Source organism: Sphaeramia orbicularis, chromosome 12 (genome assembly GCF_902148855.1).
Source record: "Sphaeramia orbicularis chromosome 12, fSphaOr1.1, whole genome shotgun sequence".
NCBI lineage: Eukaryota > Metazoa > Chordata > Actinopteri > Kurtiformes > Apogonidae > Sphaeramia > Sphaeramia orbicularis.
Window position 1 is genome coordinate 67800773 of NC_043968.1, and position 13408 is coordinate 67814180.

Sequence of the window (13408 nt, forward strand, 5' to 3'; positions counted from 1 at the left end):
ACTTCTTTTCTGCCTTTTCCTGCATACTTGAGTATGTAGTGGTGGTTAAAAAAAAACTAAACGTTTTGCTTGACTGTTTCTATTGTTAATATTGTGTTGTTGTTAGTTAAAAACAAGTTAACACACAATTAATGTAATCTGCAAGTTAATGCAAGTAATTTAACTGAATTAGTTCAAGTTAGTATCTCATTTTCATATCAATGTCACCCAAAAGTAAATGTTTAGCTAATTACAATAGCAATATTAATTATCACCTTTAGTATCATTCTAAATGGTCAACGAAAGAATCGTTGTAATATTATCATGAACTCTGTTACGGACAAATTACTTCATTGTCATTACCAGCAAAAATGTTATTAACATTAGCTGCTAATGTTAATAGTAGCTATTAATAATTATGCTAATGATTAGCATAATTAACAGCTAGCCGTTGACAATAATTAGTTAACTTACAAACTACAGGTCAACCTACTTACGTGACGTTATATATGTAACATTTTTGTTCTTTCGTTGTGTTCTCTCAAACGTCATTAAATTAAATATAAAGATGTACCTAAATGTTGTTAGTTGGTTAGCGTTACTAGCTTACCGGGCATTAGCATAAACAACACAAGGATCCAAAATCCAGTGTTCAATTTAAGCAACTATTTTTAAGCGTCAGTGACATGGATGTCAGTAGTACATTACTAGTTTAATTTGTTTACTTAAAACATTAGTAATAGTTACAGCGTCAGTGATAATGTTGTACAAGTTTATGCTACTTTTTGTCGATATATTTAACGCATCCCCAGAGCATCAGTGGCAGAAATCTTGGTTATTCCACTCCACGCCGGCAGAGGCGCTGCAGACAGCTGTGCTCTGTTGACCAAAACAAACCGAGCGTTTCCGTGTTGGCACTTTGGTGTGAGTGCTTTGTTTGTTCCGCACACGGCAGCAGAGCCGCACACACACCCACTTATAGCAAGATACTTTCACCCGTGAGCTAACCGTGTGGTGACTCGTATCCAGTTCAAGATGGCTCAGTCGAATGATCTGAAACTGTTCCTGGAGTCTTCACTGAATGAGATCTTTAAGGCAACAGTCAGCGACATCCTGGATTCAGTGGACCGGACTCTGTCTGAGTATCAGGGCAAAATACAGGAGATGGAGTCTGAAAATGAGGGCCTAAAGCGGCTGCTGCTTGCACAGAAGAGTGTCGAGTCTGGTCCTAGAGGTATAGTAAAGTGCTCATTTTTCATAATAGAGGATATCTTTGTTTTTGTCGGGTGCGGACTCTGCAGCTTAATGTTCTCATTGAGCTTTTGTTCATCATACACTGCACAGTCAGCATATTGTATATTATGGGTTGTTGGCAATTCATAGTAGAATAAGCAGAAGAAAAAATAATAATAATTCAAAGCAGTCACAAATTATTATATTATTATAATTATTATCTCAAACCTTTGGGTTTGAGATAATAGGCTCACAAGGTAAAATGATACAGTTTGTCATCATTAGTATGCCACCATGACTGTTTCTGTAATACAACACATCAGTGAAACTGAAGAAGATAATATACCTGATAAATGGAAATGGTTTTTCCTCAAATGCAGGAATTTATCAGTGTGTCTTTGTGTTCTGCAGTATGTTGCTGCAGAACACAAAGACACTGATTTTGATTTTGAGTTTCTGCTCAAAAGATTGGACTTGTATATGTCAAATGACCAGACACATAGGTTTTTGAAGTACCATTATTTCAGTGTTATTTCAGTGTTAGCTTGCTGAACTGCAACCACACAGCTAAAACCGTTCATTGATGTAGCTTTACATTACAGTACATCCAACCCATGAAAGTGTTACGTTGTGTCTGTACTGTAAGTTATTTGAACACTTTTTTGAATACCTGTGCAGCATAATCATAGTATGCTTTTCATTCACTGTTTGTTCATTTTGTTTTCCTTCATTTTTCACAGATACACAAAAACATGAAGTTTCTGAACAGCCAGAATGGAACAGCCAGCCCATCCGCTCTACCCAGGGCACTTTCAAGATATCCATTTGCAGCAGTGACAAAAAGAGCCTCCGGAAGAGGCATAAAGAAAAGATGAAGGAAAGCAAAGCCTCTGCATCTTTTTCAGGACAAATAAATCATACAGTTAAAGAGCCACATGAAGACACATCGGAGGCCACTGTCTCCAGTCAGACTTTGGCAACTGTTAAAACAGAGCCTCAGCCTGATGAAAGTGGTGCCATCGACCTCTCCCAGCCTTCATCTGTCTTCAGTCTGACAAAGAAGCCCATTAAATCTGAGGTCAGTTATGAGAATCGGGAAGCGTTTGCACACCTGCACCCTCCTTCAGTTGTCAAACAGGACTCAAAAGTCAGTGACAATGAAGTGAAAGTTACTATTGTCTCGGACAGCTACATGGAGCCCATCGAGGATGACGAGTTCATCAAGACGGAGGTGGAGGAACACAATGGAGAACTGCAGTACAGTGACAATCATAACTTGTCTAAGTTAGAGTTACTAAGATATTACCCTGAAACAGATATGGACCCCACTGAGGATTTACTGCCAGAAGAAGCAACCCAAGGGGAAAACAATTCACCCCCTGTTCCCGCAGAGGATTTTCTAGAGGCTCGTGACAACTTTTTGCGCTGTCCATTTTGTCCTAAGACATTTAGTCGAGCAACCTCACTCAACATCCACATCAAGTCTCACACTGGTGAAAAGGCCCACAGCTGCAGCTACTGTGGCAAGCGCTTCAGCCGGGCTGACCTCCTCAAATCCCACAAGCGTACCCACACTGGGGAGAGGCCCTACAGCTGTAGCATCTGCAGTAAAACGTACGCCCATCCCAGTCAGCTCAGGATACACAAACGTGTCCACACTGGAGAGAAGCCGTATTGCTGCTCGTACTGTGGGAAACGCTTTAACGAGCACAATCAGCTCAAAGTCCACCTGCGGACTCACACCGGCGAGAGGCCTTACAGCTGCCAGGAGTGCAGCAAAACATTCAGCAACGCCGGCAACCTGCGTATACATGAAAGGATCCACACCGGTGAGAAGCCGTACTGCTGCGCTCAGTGCGGCAAAAGGTTTAACGGCTTAGGTGACCTCAAAACTCATTACAGGATTCACACTGGAGAGAGGCCTTACAGCTGTGAGCTGTGTAAGAAGACCTTCAGCCAAGCGGGCCACCTTACCATACATATGAGGATGCACACAGGTGAACGACCGTACAGCTGCAATGAGTGTGGAAAGAAGTTTACGGTGGCCAGTAGCCTTAAACTGCACCTGAGGACTCACACAGGGGAGAAGGAGTACAGCTGTTCATACTGCAATAAAAGCTTCAGTAGGTCAGGACACTTGAAGAGACATGAGCTGGTCCACACCAAAGAGAAGGTCTACCTCTGCAGCCAGTGTGGGAAGACCTACACCGACCAGTCGTCTTTAAAAAAGCACCTGAAGATGCATGCAGCCAAGGAGCAGAAGGCCCAGAGTGAGGGCAGCACCAGTGAAGCAGAAATGAACCCAGTCAGACCATCTGTTTCGGAAACACTTTAAGACACTTACGGGAAGGTTAAGTTGTCCTTTAAAGTCCTTGTAGGGACATTCACTCTGCATTTAACCTATCCTGTGTTTTGAGGGGGTGGGAGGGTATCGTGGAGCACCCACCAAGGGACCAGTTCCACACCTAAACCAGTGATTTGGTCAGGAGAACAAACCTAACATACATGTGTTTTATGGTAAGGGGAACCCAAGCAGACTCCACAGTGGACAGCCTCACCCAGCCCTGGTTCTGAACCCTGGACCTGAAATGAAAATCACTTTAGTGGGAGATAAGTAATACTGGATAAAAACAAGTAGTACTGTATAATCCACATAATCTTAACCCTGTGAACATGCGTGAAATTTGACCTAGGTGAGATTTTTATTGTCTATATATTTACAGTTAATTCCTCTGATCATTCATTATTTAGAGTATTCCCCAATTAACTTGTTTTTGATCATCTCATATCTTTAAATTTCCTTTCTTGCTTCCCTTTCTAATTTACAGTAAAGGACTTTCTACATGGCTGAGAGTTTCATCACAATATCTTACAAATAAATTCATTTTTATCATTTAATATTCAAGGTATTCACGAAATATCAAATTTTGTTATTACCTCAAAATCATTATTTTTTAAGTTTTCTTTACACACATATGCTTTACAAGTCAACACAGTTGCCTTGTGTGTCTTATTTTACAGTTTAAATAAAGTAAATATGAGATGCCTTGTGATACTAATATCTGAATTCAATGTGCACATGATCTCTGTTATTTTATTTTGAGGTGCACAATAAACAGCACACTGCTAAAGACGAGATACACAGTAAACACGAGAAATAATTTTATTTACAGACGTCTTGAATTCACATGTAGCATTTGGCCAATCAGATTAAGTCATCAGATACCCTCTGAACTGAACTGGTGCATGGTGATTAACTTCAGTTAAGTCATGTTATCAGTGCAATATTAAACAGTATAATTGCATTTCAGTGAATTTTAAAATGGTTGCAGTTCATTGTTTTTAGAGGTCAACTAAAAGGTCAAAATAGACTAGGTTTTAGCAACATAAAAGTCAACGGAACATCAAACTCAACATAATCACTACATCTGGACCTAATAATTAAACTAATTTCAAAAATCTTGGTGATTCTAGGTCGAGTGTTTACTTTTAATCTAAAATCTTCTCTCAAAGTCAGAAAATCCACTAATATTAACTATGGCCTACTATGAGAGTCATATTCTGGCGATGCTCATAGTTTGTACAATGTCCTGTCAGCCATGATCGATTATTTTTATTCATAGTTTAAAAAAGGAAAAATAAATATCGTGATTTGTGGTACTTAAAACAACATATCTAATGAATATGTACTACATGATATTTAATTGATCATATTTAATCATAAGTAGTTTCATAGGGTATAACCACAACTCTGAGCCATGCTTGAACATTCATATGAAGTGAATGAGGGTCATTTGTGAACCATGAGGTGCATTAGAGGAGGTTTGTAGATCTGTGTATCAAAGGGTTCATTTAGTATGATTTGGTCTTAGCTTATCATAGTATTTATCAGACTGGTCGAGTTGCTCAGTTGTCATGTGACCTGTATGGGAAACTAGTGACATGAGCAAAATACACTTACAACTATCTGTATTGAACTGACTCATGGACAGGTTGGTTTTTAGTCTGATGTTCACACAGAGCTCATTTATTCAGTCTCCTGTCCAGGGCCAATTTTTTTGTGTGAAAGTGTTGTAGATGCTGGGGTTATATTCATTCCAGTACCCCTTTTCATAAACGTTCGTAGCCTGGAATCACTGGACCAGTTCTTAACTTTGGAACCTCTGAGTTTGTTTTTACTCTCTAAGAGCAACAAGATATAGGACATATGCTGACAAAAAAGTTTAATATCACATCAAAAACAAAGTATCAGCCATCGTGGTTATTTACAAAAGTGCCTCAGAGGTATTACCCCAGCCTGATCTGGACCAAAAACCCCAATTTGTGCTATGTTTGTGCGAGAATACTACTTCCTGTCACTAGTATTTAAAAATTAATTGTGATATTCTTTCTTATTAGTAGCAGTGAAATAGAAGGTAAAATGATTTCATATCAGTTAAATACACATTTTTGTATTGTGAACGGTTTCGAATGTATGATGCCAATGAAACTGAAAGTTAGTTACCTTTCTTTGTTAATTCAATTTATAACCTTATTGTCGCTCAGTACATTGAGCAGGAACAAGTTTTGGCCTGTGTGGCTTCTTGCATGAGTGCAGAAATAATAGATACTGCACAAGGATTATTACAATAAAGCTACATCTACCAATATGAAATTAATATATACAAGTAATTAAATGAAACATGGGCTCTCAGATTCATCTGGTTCCAGGGCTAATTTTTTTTTTTTTTTAGTGCATCATTTTTCAACAAAAGATGTGGTATTAAAACTTCACATTTTCAACGTGCACTTGCAGCTTGCAGGTTGTTTCTCATACCATAGTGGGCTTTCAAAGGAGTAATAGACAGTAAGTCCATAGATTGTGTGTAATTACTGGGGAAAGGAACTGTGAACTGCGTAACTCATAGGGTTCTGAGCTGCTTTTCTGAGGCCTTTGCTTTGCAATTTGGCCATCGCCATGTTGGCTTTTTTTTAAGTGGAAGTGACCATATTTTTACAAAAGGGTCGGAGCTTTGGAAGTGTGAGGGTTCAGTGCTGGGTACAATGGGTCACAGGTAAATGCTATCTTACTGCCTTGGTAAAACAAGTTCATACAGACATTGTAACTTACTAACCACAATGACAGTCAAGGTCAGCCAGTCAGTCATCTTCTGAACTGCTTTATCCTCGAGAGGGTCACCTATGGGGGAAGGTGGGGTACATCCTGGACGTGTCGCCAGTTCATCGCAGGGCTGACACAAAGACGAACAACTAATTGCTCTCTCATTCACACCAACAATTAACCTGTCATTACATGTCTTTGAATGGTGGGAGGAAGCCAGGACAGTGTCTTAATATTTTGAGAGGAGTCATTGTTTGGCCATTAAACCACAGTTTTTTTCAAGGAGCATCTATTGGTCTTTCAGTGGTATTTCAAGGTTAAAATACTTACAAATTGGACTCATTTTGGAGTCATGGTTCTTACCCCTTGAATAAGACAATGCTAATGAAATTGCCTCCCAATGACATGATTATTCCAACAGAGTACATCCCGTGACAAAGGGGTTTTTATTCTTTGCAAGATAAACTGCTGTGCATTTTTCACAAATCTGAATATGCTGTCAGGTCATAATTTAAACTGACATCCTCTGCATTTGAACCTGGTCACTGAGTGTAGTCATTTGTCAGTTGCATTTAGGTCATTATCAGAACTGAGCAAATCCATTCTCTGTAGACTGGCAGTCTGTTAAGATTATAGACTCTGAAAAAAGCCAATGAAATTAAGATTGTTTATCAAATCTTTGTTCCCAAAATCAAGAATTAATTTTGAACTGTATGTGATGTTTGTGGTACAATGCAATACACTGTTGTCTAATCTTTGCTGTGAATTTTAGTAGATAGAAATATTTATTAATACTTTATGATGAGTTGTTTTGATTGGTGACAATTATATTTCCGATTGTAGTCGCTCACCATATTTGTTTCAGAGTTACAGATGGGACCCTAAAACTTTATTTAAATCAGGCGTGCTGTATGTTACTGAAGTAAATGTTTTTATCCGCTGTGCTCAAGTATCTTGTAAGAAGACACTGACCTTTGACCTCTGAGTAAAGAAAACCCTCCTCCAGAGCTCAGTCAGAAATAACACTATTGTTATTTTAGCAGATTAAAGATGCATAGCATATGTAGTTACAGAGTTGGATGCTGTGCGAGTGCTCCTCAGTTCAGATGATTCATCTTGTATATAGCTTTAAGTATACAGTCAGTACTCTGATCCACTGCACTGACCCGAATGTATTTGCGTAATAATAATGTTACTGAGCGCGAGTCACTTATTCACTACACATTAGTCTGCTTTCAGTAGCAAATCAATATGTGTTTTTCAAGCCATACTGAACTCAAAGAATGTCGGGCTTTTAGATCATCTGTTTTAGGGCATGTGTTGTGCAGGAAAAAAACAAAGTGATTACGACACAAACTGATGTTTTATGGACACAAAAAGGAGTAAAATATCACATATGGTGATGATAGGGCTACTGATATGTGTGAGTATTTGCTACAATGACAATATTGTGAATTTTGTGTGTCTTTGTCTGAATTAAAAGAAAAATTAAGAAAAATTTTGTGTTGTCTTATTTACCCTGTAGGTAACGTTTAACATTAACTTCAGTGCGAGGCAGTGAGTTTGGTGTATTGTTTATGTATGAACTACAGTTCCCCACCAGCACATCCATTCATATGTTTTCACTGACTGTTTTTACACGTTAAGTGAACTTGATGAAACTACATATTGTGGTCTATAGTCACATATTTGGGTTTGATACATTTGTTCTCATGTATGGACCATACCCAGACTCCTCACACATATCATATAACAAATTCTCAGGCCTATGTGTTAAACAATATCAAGGTACAATACCAAAGCAGAAACGGCAAAGCCTGGAAAATGCAAATAATGAATATCTTGTGTGAACATTTTTCATGTTTTCTGTAACTGACTTCATTGCATTTGTAAATATTCATCGATTCCTCACATTCACTGTGAAACACATTCAAGAGATGCAGATAAGGTAATGTAATTACATCCCATCCTAATGCCCTTTTGTTGTGTACCATTGCAGTGTAATTTTTACTGTAATCTGCTGGAGGTAACTGTTTTTTACAAGAGCCTGTGTATTTTGCTGTTGCAAAGTCCTTCTCCATAGCCCACCATTTTTTCTGCTGCCTTTGTAGTTTTATATTTGTTGAAATGTGCACAAATGTGCTGTACAGCAACAGCCTTTTACAGAAACCTGTATGAGAAAATTACTGATTCATTTTTGCATTTTGCCTTTCACTAAATGTGAATAATTAGACAAAAGCATCAAATCCTAAGTTACTGAAACTACTGCTTAAAAAACAACAAATACACCATCACGATTATTACTTTATACTACACTACACACCATTTCTTACACTTTACTCAAAAATTTAAACTGTAATCACTGAAGAATACTTCAGTACTATACTAATCAAAATGCAAACAAACTAAAATTACACTTGCATCAGTCAAGAGGACAAAAATGTGGAACAGACAATGCATCCTGAATGAGCTCATACCATATATTAGAGCTTTAAAAATGGTAGACAAAGTAATAAAAAGACAGTGTTTGTTACATCAGTATTTAGTTGTTGCTTTCAGAGTCATTAAAATGCTGTATGCAAGGATCATTTTGTAGTATACAGTATCAATTTGACAAAGCCTTGTTAGGTTTTAAATGCAGAGTTTAATTTTGACACAGCAGATGTTTATTTCTCATCTAGTGTCTAGTGTGTTGGCATTATGTGTAGTTTTGACATACGGTAGTGAGACACATTCTGCCATGAGTGTGTAAGCAATCAGCAAACATTTTGACAATTAAATGTAACATTAGTCCATTGACAGCTTGAGCAACACTTCATAAAAGAACACCAATGGCCCTGTATCTCATCAGCATGTTCTATCAAGAATCAATGACAAGTTGAATGTGTGAGGTTGTCAGGTTCTGCCTCTATGTTAGAGACCTGTGGTCTTAGAGATCAACCTCCCAATAGAAGTGGGTGGTACTTTCGCTGGAGGATAACAGCAAATCAAATGAACATCCATATATGAATTCCCATCAGTGCTAAAAAGTAACAATATTGATATCTCTAACCATTTCCATGTATAAGTATTGGTAATTTTTTACTAATTCAAAAATTCATCAAAAACCTAAATTTCTCAAAACTGTGAACAAACTTTGTAGACATTGTCCAAAGGAAGCTACATATAAAATTTGAAATGAATCCAACATGCAGTATCGTCTGAGAAGATGTTTGAAGAAATTGCTAACAAAGACGATGCTGGACACAGCGCCTTCACAATTGATCATGGCTTATCACCCAGTGAGCTAAAAACAGCCAAAGCATTTGTTTATTGATCTTGACTTGAGCTGGTGTGGAAGCAGCATTTCCATGGTGGCTTTTCTTTGGACAGATAGAGCATGGGTTGAATGCTGCTGCTGAAGTCCATCAAACCAAATGCAACATAGTGAATGTAACAGCGAAACACATCAGGAGAGAAGTAGTGCTGGAAGGGGAACAATGCAACTGGTGGGAAGTAATTAAATACAATGATAGCCAGGATAACAAGGACCATCTTGAATGCTCGTTTCTTCACAGGGTGCATCTCGTCTCTACCAGGCCCAGACTGTCGGAGTGCCCAGAGAATGGCGATGTTACAGAACACCATGAAGGCAAACGCTGCCAGGATCATCCCTGTAAAGACCTTTTCAAAGTTGATGATGTTGCCCACACACTTTGCCGCAGCGTAGGCCAGCGTGATGAGCCAGACCACAATGGCGAGAACTGCCCGGTGGCGGCGGTCTTTGAGCTCAGTGAAGGTGATGGGGTGGACCACAGCCATGTAGCGATCCAGGCAGATGCACGAGAGGAAGAGAGGTGAGGAGTCTTTAATGCCATAGAAGAAACGTAGGACATACCAGGTGCTACTGGTCGTCAGGAAGACAATGTTGGCCAGCTCCAGTGGAGGGATCAGACAAAACAGGACATCCAGAATGGCCAGATGAAGGATGAAGATATCTGAAGTTGATGAGTCTCCCTTGTTCTTATGGATGAGCCAGAGCACCATGATGTTGGCTGGGATGCCAAGGAACATGTTGATGAACTGTAGGCCCAGGTACCAAATGAGTACAGCGGGCATGTCTTTGCAAATCTCATAGACTGTCTTTTCAGCACCAGTGTGGTTAATGGGTCTGTGAGAGATAAAGAGTATGGAGGAGTTGATATAGAACACCTCCATGTGGGTCAGACCTGAAGGAAGTCGTCTGAGAACACCAACCGGCCACCGAAGATCTGTTGCACACAGCAAGTTTAGCAGTTAGAGACAGAGAAAATAAAACTACATTCATTTACAATAGGAAGCATCATTAACCCGTAAAGACCCAGTGCTACTTTTGTGGCAGTTCCCAAATGATTTTTTCTCTCTATTTAACCTTTCTTAAGTGATTTATCACCATTTATTATAATATTATCCTCTGCATTTGCATTTTTAAGTGTAAATCATGTATTTTCCTTTATTATCTTATATCCTATTTCCTGTAATTTCCTACATTTAATTTAGATGTTCATGAAAACTCAAAGTGAATTCGAAGGTTATTATATCAAAACAGAGAAAACTGAAAAAAAAAGATTTTTTCAGTAAAATATATCAGTAACTGAACATAAAAACTGGCGTCTACAACCACTGTCATTTGTCAAACTCCATGGATTTTTCTGGTGAATCAATGTTGTAGAAGACGACAGTGTTTCCACGTTCACTACGGAGCCTCTAAACATCCAGATGGGTCATATCTGATGACCACGAAAAGATGACAAACGGATTGATAAGTTACACGGATTGATAAGGTTAGTGGATCATCAGGTAAACGTACTACAATAGTAGACAATTTTGGTTGATAGTGGATGTTTGGATCTTAATGGGTTAAAATGATCTAATCAATCCCTTCTTTAGAGCCAGTATAATTACAAAAAAGTGTAATTCACCTGTCAGATCACTTGAATAACAATATGCTGAATTGGAATTATGAAAATTGTTCTAAGCACCAACACCAAAAAGCTATCAAGTACTTGAGCTTTAACTGAGCAACTTTGGATGTAAAAAATGTAAAAAAGCCAAATTATTTAATTTTCTCAGTGTTGGGAAGATAAATTATAATATTATCCTATGTATTTTTTCAGTGAAAATCAGTTATTTTCCTATATTTAATTTACTGACCATGTGGATGCTCATAAAAGCTCAGAGTAAATGCAAAGGTTATATTAAAACAGAGAAAATTGAAGAAAACATTGGATTTTGAGCAAAATATATCCTTAATTCTACATAAAAACAAGTATCTACAACCACTGTCATCTGTCAAACCACATGGGTTTTATTGTTGAACCAGTGTTGTGGAAGATGCTGTTGAAAAGCTGAGAAACTGCATTTTACCTGAATTATTTCACTATATTGATAGGATTAGTGGTTCATAAGTTCTCAAACACTTTAGATCAGGAGATGCTTTTGGATCTTCGAGGGTTAACAAAGATCAAATATTTCCATTGTCACTGAAAGTTAATAGTGTAGTCTACTAAAAAACCTATTCAGGAAACAGCCCAAGTGATTTCAATATTTAGATCTGGTTGTCTAGACCTTTGTTATAGTGGAAAGGGCTATTTAATCCTTCCTACATGTTGTTACAGGTGCAGATAAACTTTATTCATTTCCAAGATGCAATTCATCATACTCCATCAGCTCAAGAAACCATGACCTGTTTAAAGTTCCAGTCATATGTTTGTGTTGCAGTGTTACAAAGCATGACTTTATGTTTGCTCACATTTTACAAGGTTTCGTTTAGAAATTGTTTAGTCTAATTGGTTCCCGTAAGCATATGTGAAATCTATGGGTTTATATATATATATATATATATATATATATATATATATATATATATATATATATATGTGGAAATCATTTTTAATATATACTTCACAACCAAACCCCATCTTGTTAAGATCAAGTTTCACTAACAAATAGTGCAGTTTGTAAATACAAAATGTGATTAACAAATTTGTTTTGCAAATACAAGATATACCTATCAAACTAATAGATCGTTTGTCATTTGATTATTTGTTGAAGGTGAGCAACAGAAAATCATGGATCATTCTATTCTTGTTTTTATGCATTACAGGGTTTTTGGTTTTTGTTTTTTCTTGGAGAACATGCAAATATGCATGAATACATCTCAATCAAACCATCACTGAATGAGCATACATTGGTTTACTTTTTCTTTAAAAATTAAAGTAAGTTTTATAAGAACAGAACTGAACCAACCTCTCAAGAAAATGAAGAAAAATAAAATAACCACAAAATGAACAAAAATTAAGCAAATTATCAAGAAATTGAACATGAATGTCAATGAAAATATTTGTGCTAAAAAGCATAAGCAGAAATAATCTTTCTAAATAAAATCAAAATTTCTCATGTGTTGTGGGAGTGTCTGTAAGATTTCACCATTTGTAGTAAATCCAGTAAAGTTCTGAAATGTGTTTAAAGCTTAGTAATGAATGTTATTCAGTGACAGCTTAACACAATCAGTAAATACTTTTAGCTACAATTTAGAAACAATGATAATGTTTAGAACTTTTTAAATCATCCTAATCTACTGATATTTGCAGTGGACTGGGTCAGTGCTTTAGCAAAATAATGACAAAAATGTGTTTTCATTCAAACCTCTTAAAATGTAAATTTACTTAACAAACCCTCTTAAAATGTAAATTTACTTAACATTCATTTGTTTGTTAAAAAAGCTGTCTGAGTAGTTTTGCAAATGAAGCGTCCTACCATTACCTGGTTGTGTACTGAGCAGCTCCTCTTACTGTCAGCTCAGCTGTGGTCAGTGTGCACCACAGCATAATATGGCTGTATGTTGAATGCGGTCTTATGAAAAGGTTCACAGAAGGTGTTTTGCATGTGTTCCTATGCATTTCCAGTGAGTCAACAAGCCTCACACACACTATCGCTGCATCTGAACACAGACTTTACATGTGCAGCCAGCCAGACTATAAATAGAGCCTCATCTCCTGCACAGCATAGTTCAAACTAATAAAGTCACAATTGTAGCCACAGTAAAACACACAGTTTAATCACACACACAAGGCA

General features: G+C 37.5%; 2 protein-coding genes across 2 annotated transcripts; one reads left to right on the forward strand and one right to left on the reverse strand.

Moving 5' to 3' along the window:
• Nucleotides 1-906: 906 nt before the first annotated feature.
• Nucleotides 907-7811, forward strand: LOC115429787 (zinc finger protein 184). Its single transcript, XM_030149506.1, has 2 exons — nt 907-1213; nt 1953-7811. The coding sequence occupies exons 1-2, from the start codon at nt 1015-1017 to the stop codon at nt 3545-3547; spliced, it is 1794 nt and encodes a 597-aa protein (XP_030005366.1). The 5' UTR covers nt 907-1014; the 3' UTR covers nt 3548-7811.
• A 1811-nt stretch (nt 7812-9622) lies between these two features.
• Nucleotides 9623-10510, reverse strand: hcar2 (hydroxycarboxylic acid receptor 2-). Its single transcript, XM_030148380.1, has one exon. It carries the CDS (start codon nt 10508-10510, stop codon nt 9623-9625), a length of 888 nt encoding a protein of 295 aa, XP_030004240.1.
• Nucleotides 10511-13408: the final 2898 nt, after the last annotated feature.